The sequence below is a fragment of the Pan troglodytes genome, chromosome 4 (assembly GCF_028858775.2).
Source record: "Pan troglodytes isolate AG18354 chromosome 4, NHGRI_mPanTro3-v2.0_pri, whole genome shotgun sequence".
NCBI lineage: Eukaryota > Metazoa > Chordata > Mammalia > Primates > Hominidae > Pan > Pan troglodytes.
In genome coordinates, this window is record NC_072402.2 from 138098291 (window position 1) to 138120199 (window position 21909).

A 21909-nucleotide genomic window follows, 5' to 3' on the forward strand; every position below is an offset into this window, starting at 1 on the left:
GTTTTAGTAGAGACGGGGTTTCTCCATGTTAGCCAGGCTGGTCTCCAACTCTTGACCTCAGGTGACCCACCTGCCTCAGCCTCCCAAAGTGCTGGGATTACAGGCATGAGCCACTGTGCCCAGCCAATAATTTTTTTTTTAGAGATAGGTTCACGCTATGTTGCCCAGACGGGTCTCAAGCTCCTGGGCTCAAGCAATCCCCCTGCCTCGGCCTCCTAAAGTGCTGGGATTACAGCATGAGCTACTGCACCCAGCCAAGTGATACTCTGGGCATGTATTTCTCTCAATCAATAGCTACTTAGACTATCATGTCAGGGTTTTTCTTTTTATTTATTTAATTTATTTTTGAGACAGGGTCTTGCTCTGTTGCCCAGACTGGAGTGCAGTGGTGCAAGCATAGCTCACTGCAGTCTTGATCTCACAGGCTCTAGCAATCCTCTTGCCTCAGCCTGCCTAGGCTGAGGGGCTACAGGACTACAGGGACCGAGGGGCTACAGTGCAGCTGGGACTACAGGTGCACACCACCACACCTGGTTAATTTTTAAAATTATCTGTAGAGATGGTGTCTTGCTATATTGCCCAGGCTAGTCTCGAACTCCTGAACTCAAGCAATCCTCCCACGTTGGCCTTTCAAACTGATGGGATTACAGGCATGAGCCATTGTGCCCACCCTAAATTTAGACTTTAAAAATAAATGTTTATTTTACTCATTTCAACAGCATCTACATATTGTTGAAAACAACTTCATTTAAACTTGCTTATTTAAGCATTCAACAAACACTTATTGAACATCAACAATGTACTGTCAGATAGGTTTCTGATTTCATGGAGTTTACCTTGTAGTGAAGGAGGGGCAAAGAAAAGGTAAGATAATCTCAGATAATGACAAGTACTCTGAAGAAATTAAAATAGGATATGATAGAAAACATTACTTAAGATGGGTGTTCAGGGAAGACCTCTCTGAGGGGATTGCCTTTAAGCTGAGACTTGAGTGACAAGGAGTAAGTGAAAGTATCATCTGCCTACAGTCAAGGAGTGACACATATACACATAAATTTAAGTCCCCAGATTAAGAACCACTGTCAGCCAGGAGCAGTGACTCATGCCTGTAGTCTCAGCACTTTGGGAGGCTAAGGTGGGAGGATTGCTTGAACCCAAGAGTTTGAGACCAGCCTGCATAAGATGGTGAGACTCCATCTCTACAAAAATAATAAAAAAATAAGCTAGGCATGGTGATGCGTACCTGTAGTCCCCTTAGCTTGTTCAGTTCAGGTCATGTGAGCCAAGATATTCCTTTCTTGGCTCTAAACCATAGGTTTGAGTTTTTGTCAGTAAAATAGGGCCAAGAGCCTGGATTTTCAGTCTAGGGTGCTGGAAAGGTTAATTGATGCCTGTAACATTCTTTAAGATCTTTAGATGAAAGACTCGGGGCTGTATACAGAATTACCAAGGGCTTGGAAGCTCTTCCCTTCCAAGCCCCAGGGAAAATCCCTTCATATCAGTAACCTAGGCCTTTCCTCTCCAGTCTGTAGCTGTGGGACAATGGTTCTCAAACTTTTGCAGGCATTAGAATCAAAGGTTGTGATGTGAATTCCCAGGCTCTCTGCCTGAGATTCTGATTCTCCCTGAGGTTCTGAATTCTTACCTTCTTAGTTCTGTATTCTTCTGTACCCTTGTCTGGTGTCTCATGCTTCCCAATACTCTACATTTTTGTCTCTGCAAATGGATCTGAGGGTGTACTTGTCCATATAAACTATTGTCAGAGACATCTTTGGCTTTTTTTTTCCCTGAAGGCAACCCAGAGCAGAGATTGGGGAAGGCAGGAATGTGTCTGTATCTACTTCTCAAATGTACATTGACATTCATTAGGAGGAGAGTTTGGGATAATTATTTGAATGAAAGGAGGGAGGAATTGCTGACTGGCACAAAATGAGAGAAGGTGAGTACAAGGAAAGCAACCCTGGTTTGAGGGCCAAGTTCATTGCCTCTTTCCTCTTTTCCTGGTGCTGAATCCTACTAAAGGGCTGTCCAGGGATTGAGTGGTCTTTCATTCATTCATCCATTCAACAAATGCATATTAAATAACTATTATATGCCCGGCAGTAGGAATTCAGTGTTAACTAAGACAGGATCTCTCCTCTCCTGTATTTTTCTGTCTCCCCTACTAGAATGGAGACATTCTAGTAGAAAAACACATATAAGCTGGGTGCCATGGTACATGCCTGTAGTCCCAGCTATGAGGGAGGGTGAGATGGAAGGATTGCGCAAGCCCAGGAATTTGAGGCTGCAGTGAGCCATGATTAGATTGTTGTACTGTCCTCCAGCCTGGGCAATAGAGTGAGACTCTGTCTCAAGAAAAAAAAAAAAAAAAGTCAGCCTTGATAAAAGGAAGGAGGAAGTGGAGGGTGGAGGGAAACATTCTTGGCAAAGGAAACATGAGTTCAAAGGCCATCAGGCAGGAAAAACTTTGAAATGCTTGAGAAACTGAAAGAAGGACTATCTCGCTGGAGTGGAGGAGTGAGAGAGAGAATATTGCAGGATGAGGTTGGAGAGGGTGAGGATTAGGGTTTATAGGTCACCATAATTAATGCCTTGGAAAAAGTAGTGTGGGCAAGGGAGCCTTGCCACCTGGGGTAAGAATAGTAGGGGCCAACCTAGAATAGCCAAAACAATCTTGAAAATGAAGAACCAAGTTGGAGGACTTGCATTTTCTGATTTCAGAACTTACTACAAAGCTATAATAATCAAGACAGTGTGTGGTACTGTCATAAGGATAGACATACAGATAAGTAGAATTGATAGTCCAGAAACAAACCCTCACACTTATGGTCAATTAATTTTTGATAAGGTTGCCAAGACAATTCAATGGTGAAAAAATAGTCTTTTTTCTTTTTCTTTTTTTTTTGAGATGGAGTCTCATTCTGTTGCCCAGGCTGGAGTGCAGTAGCATGATCTCGGCTCACTGCAACCTCTGCCTCCCAGGTTCAAGCAATCCTCCCACCTCAGCCTCCCAAGTAGCTGGGACTACAGGTGTGCACCAGCACACCGGGCTAATTTTTATATTTTTAGTAGAGTCAGGGTTTCACCATGTTGGCCAGGCTAGTCTTGAACTCCTCACCTCAGGTGATCCACCCACCTCAGCCTCCCAAAGTGTGGGATTACAGGCATGAGCAAACGTGCCTGACTGAAAGGATCATCTTTTTGATAGATGGTGCTGAGAAAACTAGATATCCACATGCAAAAGAATGAAGCTGAACACCTACTTCACATCATATGTAAAAATTAACTCAAAATGGATCAATAACCTAAATGTAAGAGCTAAAATATTTCTTAGAAGAAAACATAGGTATAAATCTTTATGACCTTGGATTTGGCAATGGTTTCTTAGATATGATACCAAAAGCACAAGGAACAAAAGAAAAAAAAAACAAATTGGACATCATCAAAATAAAAAACTTCTGTGCACCAAATGACACTGCCTAGAAAGTGAAAAGACAACCCACAGAATGGGATAAAATATTTGCAAATATAAAACTGATAAGGGACCCAAGAGAATTTAAAACTTATGTCCACATAAAGACATACACAAATGTTCATAGCAGCATTATTTATGATAGACAAAAAGTGGAAATAACCCAAATGAGTCACCAACCCAAACTGATGAATGGATAAGTAAAATGTGTTATATCCATACAGTGAAATATTATTTGGCCATAAAATGGAACGCAGCACCCACACATGCTACAACAAGAATAAACCTTGAAAAACATCATTCTAAGTGAATGAAGCCAGTTACAAGGATCATATATTATTCCATTTATATGAAATATCCATAATAGGCAAATCTATAAAGTCATAAAGTGAACTAGTGGTGCCTAGGGCTGGGGGCCTAGGGATAATGGCTATGGGGTGCAGGAATTCTTTTTAGGAGTGATGCAAATGTTCTAAAATAGATGTGATAAGCACGGCATGGTGGCACACACCTGTAGTTCCTGTTACTCAGGAGGCTGAGGCCAGGAGTTAGAGGCCACAGTGTGCTATGATCTTGTATGTGAACAGCCACTGCACTCCAGCCTGAGCAACATAGCAAGATCTCATCTCTAAAAGTTAAAAAAAAAAAAAGATGTGATGGTTGCACAGCTCTGCATATAATAAAATTTATTGACTTGAACACTTTGAGTGAATTGTGTGATATGTGAGTTATATTTTAAGAAAGCTATTAAGGTGGGGTGCAGTAGCTCATGCCTGTGATCCCAGCACTTTGGGAGGCCAAGGTAGGAGGATTGCTTGAGTCCAGGAGTTTCAGGTTGCAGTGAGTTATGGTTGCACCACTGCACTCCATCCTGGGCAACAGAGCAAGACTCTGTCTCTAAAAAAAATAGATAAAAAAAATAAAGCTGTTAAAAAATAAAAAGAATGGTAGGGGCCAGAACCTAACAGCAAGGTCAAAATGGGGAGGTTGAAAACCTCTAGGGCCTCCAAGACCAAAGGAATTACCACTTCTGGACAAGAACTGGGGAATTTTTCAGTACCAATTCCAGGAACCTACTAGCTAAGTGAACCCAAGGGAAGAATCATGGCCTTGGGGGGTTTCTCCAGGTTGTTTTCAGAGACATGTTTGTTCACCTTCCATTAATATATCCACTTACAAAGGGGATTATAATGTGCAGTGATGCAAACTAGACCATGTTCCTTCACTAGATCCTCTGCTATTTTCCCTATCTATTTTTGAGACAGTCTTGCTGTGTCAGCCAGGCTGGAGTGCATTGGTGGGATGTCAGCTCACTGCAACCTCTGCTTCTTGGGTTCAAGCGATCCTCCCACCTTAACCTCCCAAGTAGCTGGGACTATAGGCGCCTGCCACCATGCTCATTTAATTTTTGTATCTTTTGTAGAGATGGAGTTTCACCATGTTGGCCAGGCTGGTCTCAAACTCCTGAGCTCAAGTAATCTGCCCACCTCAGCCTCCCAAAGTGCTGGGATTACAGGTGTGAGCCACTGTGCCCGACTTCCTCTGCCATTTTCTTTTTTTCTTTTTCTTTTTTTTTTTTTTTCAGACGGGTTTCCACTCTTGTTGCCCAGGCTGGAGGGCAATGATGCAATCTTGGCTCACTGCAACCTCGGCTGCTGGGGTTCAAGCAATTCTCCTGCCTCAGCTTCCCAAGTAGTTGGGATTACAGGTGCACGCCACCACGCCCAGCTAATTTTTGTATTTTTAGTAGAGACGGGGTTTCACCATGTTGACCAGGCTGGTCTCGAACTCCTGACCTCAGGTGAATCTGCCTGCCTCAGCTTCCCAAAGTGCTGGGATTACAAGCATGAGCCACCACACCTGACCAAAAAAATTTTTTTCAAAACAAAAAAATTTAATGAGAAGAGTGGCATCTTCAATGTCTGGCTTTATAAAAGCTTGATTCTTATATCTGCTTCTGTATTCAGTCAAATCCATGAGTGTTTTGGTTGAAGAATATGAAGAAAATCTGGCTCAACACAGCTATGTAGTTGGAAAAGGAAGAAATACTTCAACAGATTTTTCAGAAAACTGGATATTCCCTTCAATACACCAAAATCCAACAACTGTTAGTTTCTTAAAGGTTGAGACCATAACTATAAAATGTCCATACTCTGTTATGTTAAAATCCATTGGTCTATCACATACTTTCATTTTGTGTTGTTGTTTTGAGACAGGGTCTTGCTCAGCTACCCAGGGTGGAGTGCAGTGTCTGCAATCACTGCTCATTTCAGCCTTGACTTCCTGGGCTCAGGCGATCCTCCCACCTCAGACTACATGCATGTGCCACCACACCCAGCTAATTTTTTATGTTTTTAGTAGAGACAGGGTTTTGCCATGTTGCCTAAGCTGATCTTGAACTTCTGAGCTCAAGTGATCCTCCAGCTTTGGCCTCCCAAAGTGCTGGGATTATAGGCATGAGCCACGGTGCCCAGCCCTAATTAAAAAAAATTATTTGTAGAGACAGGGTGTCCCTATGTTGCCCAGGCTGGTCTGGAACTCATGGGCTCAAGCGATCCTCCTGCCTCAGCCTCCCAAAGTGCTGGGATTACAGGCCTATTATGTACTTTCTTTTTTTTCTTTTCTTTTTTTTTTAGATGGAGTCTCGCTCTGTTGCCCAGGCTGGAGTGCAGTGGTGCCATCTCGGCTCACTGTAACCTCTGCCTCCTGGGTTCAAGCGATTCTCATGCCTCAGCCTTCCGAGTAGCTGGGACTACAGGTGCTCACCACCATACCCAGCTAATTTTTGTATTGTTAATAGAGACGGGGTTTTACCATGTTGGCCAGTCTGGTCTCGAACTCCTGACCTCAAGTGATCCACCTGCCTTGGCCTCCCAAAATGTTGGGATTACAGGCATGAGCCACCGTGCCTGGCCTAATATACTTTCAATGGATCTTTTACACATGTATGATTTTGTAACATCATGATTGGTCATTTGGAAAACATTGGTTCACTGAACTGTGCAGATCTTTCAAATATTGACACATTTTTATTATATAATATAAAAACACATTTATTAATACCATGATTTATCTCATCAAAAAAGTCTTTAAAGCTTTTAGAAAACTGTCAACCAGGAATATATACAATTTTCCAAAATTCTCATTTTTGCTCAAAGGTTTTGAATTTTATCATTGGAAATAAATATTGTCAGGTGTTTTCCTTCAAGTGACAGGCTCCAGAGAATGTCTGCCAAATATCCACATCTGAATTACCAACATTTGCCTGTCGGTGCTATTTTCAAGTAAAAATGGTGTTCTATGAAAACAAAAAAGGCCAATGCAGCTTGCAACCAAAATAGCTATGCTCCTTGAGATAACAAATGTACTTTGATATATAGCAGAAGTGCTCTGTGTATCCTTCTCATTTCCTCACATAGAATATTAAAAACACTTGTACTCAAGGGTCAAGTTTTAATAAAATTAATTTTTTACTGCTTCATCAAGAATTCTTAATAAAATCGGCCTTTTCCTGCTTTGAGTGCCCAATGGGGAAGAATACATTTACTGCTAGTACAGTTTGATACCATTACCTAATACTGTGCTGAGGTACCAGCTATCTTTGTTTGTTTTTTAGAAACAGGAGCTCACTCTGTTGCCCAGGCTGGATTGCAGTGGTGAGATCATAGTTCACTGTAGCCTTAAACTCCTGGGCTCAAGCAATCCTCCTGCCTTGGCCTCTTGAGTAGCAGGGACTACAGGCGTGCACCAACACACCCAGCAGTACCAGCAAATTTTTACCCCCACCCATTGCTTTTGTACCATCAGTGCAAGTCAATATAGTGAAAAATAATATGTTAGAATTATAATGAAAATAGTTTTGACTTCATGGATTCCCCTGAAAAGGTGTTGAGGGCTGCAGGAATCTATAGAGCATACTCTGAGAATTGTGGCAACATGGCCAGGCGCGGTGGCTCCTGCCTGTTATCCCAGCACTTTGGGAGGCAAAGGCGGGTGGATCATCTGAGGTCAGGAGCTCAAGACCAGACTGGCCAACGTGGTGAAACCCTGTCTCTACTAAAAATACAAAATTAGCTGGGTGTGGTGGCGGGCTCCTGTAGTCCCAGCTACTTGGGAGGTTGAGGCAGAAGAATTGCTTGAACCTGGGAGATGGAGGTTGCAGTGAGCCAAGATCAAGCCACTGCACTCCAGGCTGGGTGACAGAGCGAGACTCCATCATAAAATAAAATAGAATAAAATAAAATGAAATAAAATAAAAAGCTGGGTGTGGTAGTGCATGCCTGTAATCCCAGCTACTTGAGAAGCTGAGGCACAAGAATCACTTGAACCTGGGAGGCAGAGGTTGCAGTGAGCTGAGACCGCGCCACTGCACTCCAGCCTGGGTGATAAAGTGAGACTCCGTCTAGCCAGGTGGGGGTAATAATTCGCCGGGTGTGGTGGCTCACGCCTGTAATCCCAGCACTTTGGGAAGCCAAGGCAGGTGGATTACTTGAGGTCGCGAGTTCAAGACCAGTCTGGCCAATATGGTGAAACTCCATCTCTACTAAAAACACACACACACACACACACACACACACACACACACACACAATTAGCCAGGTGTGGTGGTGCATGCCTGTAATCCCAGCTACTCTGGAGGCTGAGGCAGGAGAATCGCCTGAACCTGGGAATCGGAGGTTGCAGTGAGCCGAGATTGTGCCACTACACTCCAGCCTGGGCGTCGCAGCAAGACTTTGTCTCAAAAACAACAACAAAATTATGGTAATATACCCGTGTATGTGTGTGTATGTCAAAGTATAAGTGAAATATTTCTTCCCTAAGTTCCCATTTCTCTGAGTTAAATGTAACTCCCTAGATTTTGCCCAAAAAAGTACATTCTAACTTTTTAAAATTTTATTTTTCTTCTTAATTTGTTGGATAAACACATTAATAATAACAATAAAGATTTTCAAAAACAAAAAAAATCTACTAACTCTCTAAAGTTTGGTTTTAAGGTAATAACTGGGGTGGTTTTGGAAAATAGTTTTGTTACCAAGGTGTTACATACTCGTTGTAAACAAATTCAAACAATATATGCACAAATAGTAAAAAACTGAAATAATTTCACTTTTTCCCTCACTTGGCAGTGTACCATGCACAATCAGCCTTCTGATTTTCTTCATTCTTTTTTCTGTTTTTTTTTTTTTTTTTTTGAGATAGAGTCTTGCTCTGTCGTCAGGCTGGAGGGCAGTGGCGTGATTTTGGCTCATTGCATCCTCCGCCTCCTGGGTTCAGGCTATTCCCCTGCCTCAGCCTTCCAAGTAGTTGGGACTACAGGCGCGAGCCACCACGGCCGGCTAATTTTTTGTGTTTTAGTAGAGACAGGGTTTCACCATGTTGGTCAGGATGGTCTCAATCTCCTGACCTCGTGATCTGCCCACCTCAGCCTCTCAAAGTGCTGGGGTTACAGGCGTGAGCCACTGTGCCTGGCCTCTTCATTCTTTTTAACAAGTATATTGTAGGTCATGTTATAACTGTACCGCAGCTTACTTAGCCACTTATTGATAGACAAGTAAGGTTTGTTTGTTTTGAGACAGAGTCTCACTCTTTTGTCCATGCTGGAGTCCAGTGGCATGATCTTGCACACTGCAACCTCCGTTTCCCAGCTTCAAGTGATTCTCGTGCCTCAGTCTCCTGAGAAGCTGGGACTACAGGTGTGCACCACCACCCCTGGCTAATTTTTTTTTTTTTTGAGACAGAGTCTCGCTCTGTCACTGAGGTTGGAGTGCAGCAGTGCGATCTCGGCTCACTGCAACCTTTGCTCCAAGGTTCAAGCGATTCTCCTGCCTCAGCCTCCCGAGTAGCTGGGATTACAGGCATCTGCCACCATGCCTGGCTAATTTTTGTATTTTTTAGTAGAAACGAAGTTTCGCCATGTTGGTCAGGCTGGTCTCAAACTCCTGACCTCAAGTGATCCACCCGTCTTGGCCTCCCAAGGTGCTGGGATTACAGGTGTGAGCCACCCTGTCTGGCTTTTTTTTTTTTTTTTAAGTAGAGATAGGGTTTCACCATGTTGGACAGGCTGGTCTTGAACTCCTGACCTCAAGTGATCCGTCTGCCTCAGTCTCCCAAACTGCTGGGATTATAGGAGTGAGCCACCGTGCCTAGCCCTGACAAGTAAGGTTTTAATGTCCCTGTACACATTTTTTTTTTTTAGTTAATGTGTGAGGGTTTCTGTGCCACTTTTCCTCCAGAGTTGGAAATGGATTTGCTAAATCAAAGGGTAGTTGCACTTAAAAAAAAAAAAAAAAAGAAGAAGAAGAAGGACCGGGCACATGGCTCACGCCTGTAAACCCAGCACTTTGGGAGGCTGAGGTGGGTGGATCACTTGAGGTCAGAAGTTCCAGGCCAGACTGGCAAACACGGTGAAACCCCATCTCTACCAAAAATAGAAAAATTAGCCGAGCGTGGTGGCATATGTCTGTAATCCCAGCTACTTGGGAGGCTGAGGCAGAAGAATTGCTTGAACCCAGAAGACGGAGGTTGCAGTGAGTTGAGATCACGCCACTGTACTCCAGCCTGGGCGACAGAGACTCTGTTTCAAAAAAATAAAATGAAGGCACCTCCAAACTTATTTCCCTAAAGATTGTATCAGTTACACTACTGCTAATGGTATACAGAGAGTGCAACAGGGAACTTGTGAGAGTAATTGTTGGGCATGAGGATTACCAGGCTCTAAATAGTGGTCAACCAGTGCTTTGAAGGGTTTTTAAATATTTCTGAGCCCTTCACTCACTCTCCAGGAATTCTAATATTCATTTGAAATCCCTGGTATACAGAAAAGTATTGCTGTTTTCTTTGGACTCTCTAGTATGGCTCAATCTTGATTTAAAATGTTGCCAGCTTATGGGTGGAGCCATTGGGACAGTTTAGGGCTTTAACCAAACTCCAGAGGCCACAACAGGCCTGCCCATATGTCCTGCATAACTCTGTAATGGTGATGCAATTCTTTTCAACTGACGAACCTTTTGCATTGACTAAATCTCTGCTGGAGAAGTCCAACTTTGGCTGTTTTTCTTTTCTTTTTTTTTTTCCCTTGACATCAGAGGTGTAAATGCCAGGGTCTAAGAAGGGCTTCTAGGTGAAAAGTTTAAGAGTAGAGTCCTGACCACTATATTTCTTAATAGCTTCTGTGAGCTTATATCAGACTCATGTCTGGCCTAGACTTTCTACAAGTGTCCTTTTGGGGCCATAGCCACTTCCTTGGGAAAGAACACTTGGTAGGTGGCACTGTTACCTGCCCTGCAGGTGAATGCCATGCTGTGTCTCCTGATTTATGGGACTGTCTTGATGAAAAAGGGGTGTGGCAAACTGAGTTGAGTTCAAACACTCCACAAGAGTCTCCAAGATCAGCCTTCAGAGTGACTTAGTCCTCACTTATAAGCCCAAATTGCTCTTTGAGTTGGAGTCCTGGGTCTGCTCCTTTCTCATTGTGGTAAGCAATTATGTACTTCAGGTTCTCACAGGAAATATCAGAGGGTAATGGATGGGTCATGCAAAATCACTTCAGAGATTTTATTGGGAGATACTGATCCTAATGCTCACTCCTTGTTACTCCTCTATTTAAAAAAAATTGTAAGGCTGGGCATGGTGGCTCACACCTGTAATTCCAGCACTTTGGGAGGCCGAGGAGGGCGGATCACCTGAGGTCAGGAGTTCAAGACCAGCCTGGCCAACATGGTGAAACCCCATCTCTACTAAAAATACAAAATTAGCTGGGCATGGTGACACACGCCTGTAATCCCAGCTACTTGGGAGGCTGAGGCAGGAGAATCGCTTGAACTTGGGAGGTGAAGGTTGCAGTGAGTCGAGATCATCCCATTGGACTCCAGCCTGGGCAAGAAGAGCGAAACTCCATCTCAAAAAAAAAAAAAAGGCGGGGCGGGGGGGGATTGTGAAAAACTAAAACACCCCTCAAGGGTTTTTCTGACTCAAAAGTGCTGATTCACTAAATGCCAGGCCACCATAACCTCTAAAATAAGAGGATTCTTGCTGCTGGGGTTGCTATCTAGCTGTTCTCTCATCAGAAAAAGTGCTCAGACCATAAGATTCAAAATTTTCACCAATTTTGGGATGTTCTAAAGTCTGTGGCAGAAGGACATGGTACCAGCCAAGGAGAGCTTCTACAAAAGGTGGGTGTGGCTGCCTAAGTTGCAGTGGTAAGAGGACATGTGAAAAAGGATGTTTGGGGTCACTAGCTTCAGGTTTACCAAGTGTGGGATAGAAGAAGCAGAGGGTTCACTGTAATGCACAAGGTAGAGCTCTGGATTTCTCCCAGTAATTTATTGATTGTCAGTTCTTAGAACCCTCTTCTTGTCAAAGAGCTTGTATAACTGTAGACCAGAACATCTGGGCTGAACTACACACTTACTGGTACTTATTTCTCAATGTGACTCTTGGTTTTTCCTTTTTTTTTTAGATGGAGTCTCACTCTGCCACTCAGGCTGGAGTGCACTGGTGCAATCTCGGCTCACTGCAACCTCTGCCTCCCAGTTTCAAGCGATTCTTCTGCCTCAGCCTCTTGAATAGCTGGGACTATGGGCACCTGCCATCACGCCCGGCTAATTTTTGTATTTTTAGTAGAGACGGGGTTTCTCCATGTTGGCCAGGCTGATCTTGAACTCCTGACCTTGTGATCCGCCTGTCTCAGCCTCCCAAAGTGTTGGGATTATGGGTGTAAGCCACTGTGCTGGGCGGCTTTTCCTTTTAATTAGTACTGAAGTGAGAAAGCTCATAGAATTACTGCTGGCACTCATATTTTCAGTACAATCCTTCCAATGGAAGCAATACACAAAAATATTCACCAAGGACTCACCTGGGGGAAGAGTGGATTAATCTTCATTGTCAACCAATATGACCTTTCTGCAGAGAGATGTTTAACTTTTGCAAAAAGCAAAGCTACAACTTGATGTCTTTTAAAAATTTGGGCCAGGTGTGGTGGCTCACATCTATAATCCCAGCACTTTGGGAGACAGAGGCAGGTGGATCGCTTGAGCCCAGGAGTTTGAGAGCAGCCTGGGTAACATGGCAAAAACCTTGTCTCTACCAAAATACAAAAAAACACAAGAAAACAAAACAAAACAAGCTGGGCATGGTGGTGTGCGCCTGTAGTTCCAGCTACTTGGAAGGTTGAGGTGGGAGGGTGGCTTGAGCCTGGGAGGTTGAGGCTGTAGTGAGACTGCACCACTGCACTACTCCAACCTAGGTAACAAGAGCAAGACCCTGTCAAAAAAAAAAAGTTTTCAGTTACAGAGTTACAGTAAATCTAACTGTGTTTCTGTCCAGTTGAAGGTTTGGAGGTTTCTGGCTGACTCAGCAAGTAATGTTCTACCTAGGCGAAGTTCTTCTCATTGCTGTCTGAAACCAAACACATAAAGTAAATCCGTCATGTTTAGCTTTGTTGTTGTTTTGGGTTTTTGTTTGTTTGTTTGTTTTGTTTTTTTTGAGATGGAGTCTCGCTCTGTCACCCAGGCTGCAGTGCAGTGGTGTGATCTCGGCTCACTGCAGTCTCTTGCCTCCCAGGTTCCAGCGATTATCCTGCCTCAGCCTCCCAAGTAGCTGGGATTATAGCACCCACCACCATGCCTGGCTAAGTTTTGTATAATAATAATAATAATAATAATAATTATTATTATTATTATTAGTAGTAGTAGTAGTAGTAGTAGTAGAGACAGGGTTTCACCATGTTGGCCAGGCTGGTTTTGAACTCCTGACCTCAAGTGATCCATCTACCTCAGCCTCGAAAAGTGATGGGATTACACGTATGAGCCACTGCGCCTGGCCTAAGACAAGTTTAGCCTTGAAGAAACTTTTAAGCTCACTTCCAAAGTGGCTGTACTGTTTTGCATTCTTACCAGAATGAGAATTCTTGCTGCTCTGCCTTCTTGCCAGTAATTGGTATTGCCACTTATTTGGATTTTAGCCATTCTAATAGGTGGAAATAAAATTTTAAAGAAAGGATCTTGATGCATAATGCCACATTTATTTTCAGAAAGTTTGTATAGATCTGGAGTAACTTTTGTTCCTATACTCTTTTGTTTCCCACATTTCGTCAGGTGCAAAGGTTATACTGATTCTTTTTTTGTTGTTGTTGAGACAAGGTCTCACTCTGTCACCCAGGCTGGCGAGTAGTGGTGCGATCATAGCTCACTGTAGCCTTGACCTCCTGGGCTCAAGCAATCCTCCCACCTCAGCCTCCCAAGTAGCTGGGATTACAGGTACACACCTCCACGCTTGGCTACCTTTTTTTTTTTTTTTTTTTTTTTGTAGAAATAGGGAGTCTTGTTTTGTTGCCCAGGCTGGTCTCAAACTCCTGGGCTCAAGTGATCCTCCTGCCTTGGCCTTCCAAAGTGCTGGGATTACAGGCATGAGCAACTGTGCCTGGACTTCATGCTGATTACACTTATTGACAGTTTCTTTTTCTCCATTCTGAAAGCCACTTCCCTAATCCGGTGTTTATTATCTCATACCTGGGCAAAAAGCTGCAGCCAGATTGCTTGTTTCCTACACTCCAGTATCTCCTTGTTCTAACCCAATTTACTCAATTCAGCTAAAACAAAAAAAATCTGTAATCTTCCTTTAACAATTTTTATCTTGATAACTGTGCTTTTCGAAAACTATGGTGGGTGGCCTATTGAACCAAATTTATGTATTTATTTTTAGTTTTGTAGAGATAGGGGTCTTGTTATTTTGCCCAGGCTGGTCTCAAACTCCGGGCTCAAGCAATCCTCCTGTGTTGGCCTCCCAATATGCTGGGATTACAAGTGTGAGTCACTGCTTCTGGCCTGAGAAGGATATCTAAAAACCTAATAACATGGTTTGTGTATGAGAGGAGGTCTAGGTATTTAGTGGGGAAAGTAAAAATACTCTTTTCCTCATTTTATATTCATTTTATTCTTTTTTTTTTTTTTTTTTTTTTTTCTTTAGTAGAGACGGGGTTTCACCGTGTTAGCCAGGATGGTCTCGATCTCCTGACCTCGTGATCTGCCCACCTCGGCCTCCCAAAATGCTGGGATTACAGGCATGAGCCACCGCGCCCAGCCCATTTTATTTTTTTCCACATGCCTGCTATGTCAAATTGTTTTGTTCTTTTTGAAATTTGAACCGTGTGAATGTATTAACTATCAGATTTTTTTTTTTTTTTTTTTTGAGACAGAGTCTCACTCTGTTGCCCAGGCTGGAGTGCAGTGGCACGATCTCGGCTCACTGCAATCTCCGCCTCCTGGGCTCAAGCAATTCTCCTGCCTCAGCCTCCAGAGTAGCTGGGATTACAGGGGCCCACCACCACACCTGGCTAATTTGTGTAAACTATTAGATTTTTTAATGTGAAATTCCATGGTCTAAGAAACTAACAATATAGTTGGAGAAACCAGAAGCCAAGTTTTAAATGTTTCCAACTATTACAAGGGAGGAAGATATATTTGATGGTAGTCAGGGATAACTTCACCTAGGGTGCTGATTAGCAGATTTATAAGAAGGATATAATGGTTGAAGCATGTTTACCTGATTGATGAATTTCCTCTGCTTTTGAGGTTGCCATGGAATCGATGTAATATAGTGGGAAGAGCATGGGTTTTGGGATCAAGCAGAAATAAATTCAAATCCCAGCTTTTCTATATACTGGCCTTATAACCTTGGGCCAGTTATTTAACAATTTTGAAGTTTCAACTTCCTCATCTATAAAATGGGTAAAATCTGAATAGGATTATTATAAAGGTTAAATGACCTCCAAGTGCAACAAATATGTTGGTTTACTTCTTATATAGATGGGCTGAACTGAGATGGATTGGCATATAGGAATAAAATGTCCGGAGAAAATGCAGGTTGCATGTGAAAGAACTTCAGGTAGCTAAAGTCCCTGCATCTATAATTTAGTTTGTCAATCTCATATTATGGGATTTGAAGACTCTTATTATCTCAGAAGTTTTAGAAACCCTTGGGCTAGCTGGGCACAGTGGCTCACACCTATAATCTCAGCACTTTGGGAGGCCGAGGCAGGAGGACTGCTTGAGCCCAGGGGTTAGAGACCAGCAGCCTGAGCAACATCGGGAGACCCCTGTCTCCACAAATAATTTAAAAAAAATAGCTGGGCATGGTGGTCCACTCCTGTGGTCCCAGCTTTGGGAAGCTAAGGTGGGAGAATCGCTTGAGCCTGCGAGGTTGAGGCTGCAGTGAGCAGGTGATTGCACCACTGCACTTCAGCCCCAGAGACAGGGTGAGAACCTGTCTCAAAAAAACAAAATAACAAAATAAAAATCCTTTGGCTATACAGTTTTTATGGTTTTTTTTTTTTTTTTTTTTTTTGAGACGGAGTCTTGCTCTGTCGCCCAGGCTGGAGTGCAGTGTCAAGATCTTGGCTCACTGCAAGCTCTGCTTCCCAGGTTCACGCCATTCTCCTGCCTCAGCCTGCCGAGTAGCTGGGACTACAGGTGCCCGCCACCATGCCCAGCTAATTTTTTTTGTATTTTTAGTAGAGATGAGGTTTCACCGTGTCAGCCAGGATGGCCTCGATCTCCTGACCTCGTGATCTGCCCGCCTGGGCCTCCCAAAGTGCTGGGATTACAGGTGTGAGCCACCGTGCCCGGCCATGTGTTTTTTATCCTTCTTGATCTGAAAGATGGTCAAAACACAGTGCTTTGAAACACATTATAAGTAGACTCTAAATATTCCCACTGGCTTTTTTTTCTTCTTTATTCCATAGAGACTCAAAATTGCCAATGCTGACTATATTTCAAGTCCATGGCAGGTTATTGGGAAAAGTTTTCAATTAGCAATAATCATGCCTTTGGCTATGATACTGCCACTGAGCAAATCTCCACTCCATTTTTTTTTCTTGAGACAGAGTCTCGCTCTGTCACCCAGGCTGGAGTGCAATGGCATGATCTCAGCTCACTGCAACCTCTGCCTCCCAGATTCAAGCGATTCTCCTGCCTCAGCCTCCTGAGTAGCTGGGATTACAGGTGCGTGCCACCACGCCCAGCTAATTTTTGTATTTTTAGTAGAAACGGGGTTTTGCCATGTTGATCAGGCTGGTCTCGAACTCCTGACCTTGTGATCCACCCACCTCAGCCTCCCAAAGTGCTGGGATTACAGGCATGCCCCTACACCCAGCCCAATTTTTGTATTTTTAGTAGAGACAGGATTTCACCATGTTGGCCAGGATGGTCTTGAACTCCTGACCTCAAGTGATCCACCCGCCTCAGCCTCCCAAAGTGCTGGTATTACAGGCATGAGCCACCATACCTGGCCTGAGTGTGATTTTATTTATTTGTCAAATGTATCACTTGATATTGTGATGATTTATCAATGAGTTTTCAAATTTTAAAACCATAGGAATGTAGTATATATGGAACTATTGAATCACATTTTCTTTCTTTCTTTCTTTCTTTTTTTTTTTTTCGAGACAAAGTTTCACTCATGTTGCCCAGGCTGAAGTGCCGTGGTGTGATCTTGGCTCACTGAAACCTCTGCCTCCCAGGTGCAAGCAATTCTCCCGCCTCAGCCTCCTGAGTAGCTGGGATTATAGGCGCCCACCACCACGCCTGGCTAATTTTTTGTATTTTTAGTAGAGACAGGGTTTCATCATGTTGGCCAGGCTGGTCTGGAACTCCTGACCTCAGGTGATCCACCCACCTTGGCCTCCCAAAGTACTGGGATTACAGGCGTGAGCCACCATGCCCAGCCATTAAATCACATTTAATAGAGACTCTATATAGCAGTCACCAAAATATAGACTAGGAGTTCCTAATTCCCATACTGACTGTCAAACTACTGACAAGTATCTCAAGTAAAGGTCCTGGTGAAACAAAGATTATTGCTCAATCACATTTCTTTAGCTATACTGGGGGTTAGTTGCTAGGCACTGAGTAAAGAGAGTGTTTTCTTCCCTCTCAAATAAATTGAGAAAAATGTATATATATCCAGATTTCCTTTCCCTGTGTCCTTGAGAGTCATTGTATTTGTTTAAAGAATTTAATGAGTTTGTTCAGGGAGTTGCATCAGAAATTATTTTTGTATCAGTAGTAAGCATGACAAGTAGTTCCTTTGTAATGCTGTACCAGTCAATACCTGTTTTTGTCTAAGGATGTATCCATACCAATTCTGGATAATCCAGCTTTGAAGTGGGTTGGGCAGAGCTAGGTTTCTTTTGTTGGTGTTATTAGTTTGGGTTGTGACTTAGTCACACATGCCTTGAAAACTTAACAGCACTGAGGATATAGGCTAATTAAGTTCCACAAATGCTAACTAAAGCCAGTGTACATAGCATTTACATTAAAATAGTTCTCTAGAATAGGTACAAGACTTTTTTTTTTACATTTTCTACAACTTATTTATTATCTAGAAAGAACATTTAACAAACATGTTCTGCTCATAGAAAACACTATCCTTTACATGTGAAATGTCAAAATGAGCAATTACTAAGCCAAAGAAATGTTTATGATATTCAAAATGTTTTTTAAATAAATGTTTGGCAGAATCAACTTTTAAAGTTATTTTAAAAATCATTATATTCTTATAAAATTTTAAGATCCCAATTTAAGGATGACGAAATATTAAATATTGCACAGTTGAGATATATAAAGGCCTTTGTTAAAGTTGTAAGAGAGGAGAAAATGACTTTTTTTTTTTTTTTTTTTTTTTGAGACTGAGTCTTGCTCTGTTGCCAGGCTGCAGTGCAGTGGTGCGATCTCGGCTCACTGCAACCTCCGCCTTCTGGGTTCAAGCGATTCTCGTGCCTCAGCCACCCGAGTAGCTGGGATTACAGGCACGCGCCGCCACACTTGGCTAATTTTTGTATTTTTAGTAGAGACGGGGTTTCACCATGTTGGCCAGGATTGTCTCCATCTCCTGACCTCGTGATCTGCTCACCTCTGCCTCCCAAAGTGCTGGGATTACAGGTGTGAGCCACTGCGCCCGGCCATTTTTTTTTTTTTTTTCAGCCAAATTCTGTTATCATATGGACATTCTCTGGGTCAAAGGATATTTTCCATACAAACCACCAGACTCCTTTTTTAGTCATGTCTGATTAAAGGATTAGATGGAAACAGTTTTTTTTTGTTGTTTTTGTTTTGTTTTTTTAGACAGGGCACCGCTCTGTTGCTCAGGCTGGAGTTCAGTGGCACGATCTCGGCTCACTGCAACCTCCATCTCCCAGGCTCAGGGGATCTCTCCCACCTCAGCCTCCTGAGTAGCTGGAATTACAGGCATGCACCACCATGCTGGGCTAATTTTTTTTTTTTTTTTTTTTTTTTGAGACGATGTGTTGCTCTGTCGCCTAACCTGGAGTGCAGTGGCACGATCTTGGCTCACTGCAACCTTCGCCTCCTGGGTTCAAGTGATTCCCCTGCCTCAGCCTCCCGAGTAGCTGGGATTACAGGCACGCACCACCACATCTGGCTAATTTTTGTATTTTTAGTATAGACGGGGTTTCACCATGTTGGCCAGGCTGGTCTAGAACTCCTGACCTCAAATGATCCGCCCACCTAGGCCTCCCAAAGTGCTGGGATTACAGGCGTGAGTCACCGCGCCCAGCCCAATTTTTGTATTTTTGGTAGAGACGGGGTTTCACCATGTTGCCTAGGCTGGGCTCGAACTACTGGGTTCAAATGATCCGCCCGCCTCAACATCCCATAGTGTTGGGATTACAGGCGTGAGCCACAGCGCTCGCTATAGAATCTGAACATTTTTAAACCCCCTCTTTATTGACAAGATAAAGACAGAGATAGAGAGATGGATATAGGGAGGAAGAGATCTCCTTAGAGGAGGGAAGACCACCACAGCTAGCCTTGTTTTGCACCACACAGATCTGATTAGAACTAGAATTAGTTGGGCTGGCAGGACCCAGGGGCGAGCAGAGAGTTCCTGAAGGAAGAGGAGACAATAACTAGCAAAAATGAGTCTTTCCTGTAAGTTTGGGACTTTGCTAAGCACTATATTATCATCTAATTTATTCATAACAACAACCCAATGAGGAAGGTACTAATATTGCTCCCATTTCACAGAGGAGCGAGTTGAAAGTCACAAAAATGAAACAGCAAACGCGCCGAAGTCAGGCAGCAAATAAGTGGCAGCACCAGAACTCGAAACTGCCTCGGAGCATGCACTCTTCACCACCCCGTTCCACCTTGAGGTCGGATTCCGCACGCCGTTCGCGGCATTCCCACCTTCCTACGTGGGACAGTTCCCGGTACTGAGGCATGGCGCTGTCCAGCCCTCAGGCCCGCAGCCGTCTGCAAGCAGGAGAACGCGGCCCCGCCGGGCGATCCTGCCCGAAGGCGCCCGAACTGCGGCGCGCGGCCGGGTCCTGGCGGGCGGGTCGAGTCTACCCAAGGCGGCCATCCCAAGCAGCTCCCCGGATGTCCCTCAGACCCGCGCGCTAGGCTCAACTCAGAAAGGCGGGAGGCGCGAAGCGAGATCGGCCTTGCCCCTCGACTGTCCCCTCATCGCTCCCCGTCCTCTATTCCCTCCCAAATAGCCCCCGGCAAATAGGTTACACATCTTCACCTGTCCCAGAGGTGGTGACTGCTCTAGTGACTGACGCCACGCTCCTCCAACCAGGCAATGGCAGGAAGGTGGAGCCTTCCTAAGACTGATGGCTTCCTTTCTCCAATCCCGGTGCAGCTATTCTCCGGCCATAGTCTCGGCGCCCAGCGGAGAGCGACAGGTGGGAGCTGCGTTACTTCGGCGCCTCTTGCATCCTTGACGTACAAGTTTCACCAAGCGCAGGGTGAAGTCTACTCCAAATTTGACCAATTCTTGCGGGTCATCACTTCAGCAGTCATTTTATTCAGAAGTGGAAATTTCCCGGCCCTTTCCCGTCACCTCAGATGAGGGCGGGATCAATGGTACTCCCACAGGCCAATTGTACCACGCGACGTCCCGCGACAAAGTGACCGACACTTTATGGCGCCAATGAATTCTCCCATTGTTCGGGGTCACTATGACTGACCACAAGGCCAACTAATCCACTTTAAGGTCGTGACGCGATAGTCAGGCGGGTTGGCCAATAGACATAGGAAAAGAGCGGAAGTCAGCTGGTGAAGAGTGGGAGGCGGGTGTTCGCAACCGCCTAGGCCTGCGCGGGTCAACGCAGCTTGGCGGCTGCGAGCCAGCGAGCGGCGCGTGACGAAGAGCGTGAGCGACGGGTCACTTTGGCCAATGATCTGCAGCCGCCAGGGTATTGCAGCCAGTGGCGAGTCGAGGGGGCGGGAGGCAGCAGGTTAGGCAGTGAGAAGTTAGTGGCGCTGCTGGGACGGGGGAAAGGAGAAGCTTCTTCCTCTTGCTGCTCCTCTCGTTCCCGAGATCAGCGGCGGCGGTGACCGCGAGTGGGTCGGCACCGTCTCCGGCTCCGCGTGCGAACAATGCTGACTGATGGCGGAGGCGGCGGCACCTCCTTTGAGGAGGACCTGGACTCTGTGGCTCCGCGATCCGCCCCAGCTGGGGCCTCGGAGCCGCCTCCGCCGGGAGGGGTCGGTCTGGGGATCCGCACCGTGAGGCTCTTTGGGGAGGCCGGGCCAGCGTCGGGAGTCGGCAGCAGCGGCGGCGGCGGCAGCGGTGCGGGCGGAGGGGACGCGGCGCTGGATTTCAAGTTGGCGGCTGCCGTGCTGAGGACCGGGGGTGGAGGTGGTGCCTCTGGCAGTGACGAGGACGAAGTGTCCGAGGTAAGGCTCCGGGACCCTCGCCTCCCACACAGTGTGAGGCGTGAATTCTCTTTGGGTAGGCTCTGGGCCGGGGCCATCCTCCCGCTTCCCTGGTGGAGCCCTTCTGTGACAGCGGTCGGCTCCATGGCGGCGGTGGCGGCGGTGAGGGCCTAGTGAGCCCTCGGCTTACTCTTTAGCTCGAGCGGGACAGGTTCCCGTCACCATTCGTAGACCCACAATAGGGAGTCCTTTGGTCTCTGAGCTTCGCGCGGGAACAGGGACTCCTCAGGCTGCCTCCCGCCCACCCTGCTTTGGAGTTGGGGGTGGGGGGCGGGGTCTTGCCAGAGTCCCTGCCCTTGGTACTGAGAGAGACAAACAGAGACAGAGACAGAGCTGGTGCAAAGATCGTTTCTCTTCTGTGCCTCTCCTCAGAGTTGAGGGATACGTTTATTTGCCTTCTGCCTTGTGTGTGTCTTACCTGTGTGCTTAAGGACAGTTCTTATTCTCCCTCTTCAGTTTGAGACAGGTTTGAGTATTAGGGATCTCTCGGCTTTTACCCTGAAAAATCACGTGACTCCTCCTTCTGGGACCTTTTGTGAAGTTAGACAGGAAAAGGAAGTTCCAGGGCATCCCTGAGCTTCGGTATAGCTGGGTAGCTGAACTCGGAGGTTTTAGGCTTGGAAAAAGTGGGGCAACCTGTGGAAACCTCTTTTTTTTTTTTTTTTTTTTTGAGATGGAGTTTCGCTCTTGTTGTCTACG

General features: G+C 45.0%; 1 protein-coding gene, 1 long non-coding RNA gene and 1 pseudogene across 13 annotated transcripts in view; 1 reads left to right on the forward strand and 2 right to left on the reverse strand.

Moving 5' to 3' along the window:
- LOC129144021 (uncharacterized) overlaps positions 1-20305 on the reverse strand; it is a 30455-nt gene extending 10150 nt beyond the window's left edge. The window contains exon 1 of the long non-coding RNA XR_008548088.2: positions 20015-20305. This is a non-coding gene — a long non-coding RNA (uncharacterized LOC129144021). The remainder of the gene's footprint in view (positions 1-20014) is intronic.
- LOC112209398 (U4 spliceosomal RNA) lies at positions 16204-16325 on the reverse strand (annotated as a pseudogene).
- Positions 20306-20577: 272 nt separating the features above from the next.
- ANKHD1 (ankyrin repeat and KH domain containing 1) overlaps positions 20578-21909 on the forward strand; it is a 135906-nt gene continuing 134574 nt past the window's right edge. For 10 of the 12 annotated variants that reach the window (XR_010157020.1, XM_016953937.3, XM_054684627.2 and 7 more), the window contains exon 1: positions 20578-21171. Coding sequence is in view for 11 of the 12 variants with exons in the window: in XM_016953937.3 (XP_016809426.1) it covers positions 20872-21171 (300 nt within the window). In the remaining variant the exon portion in view is untranslated. The remainder of the gene's footprint in view (positions 21172-21909) is intronic. The other 2 variants (XM_063810747.1, XM_063810748.1) reach the window with 2 other exon arrangements.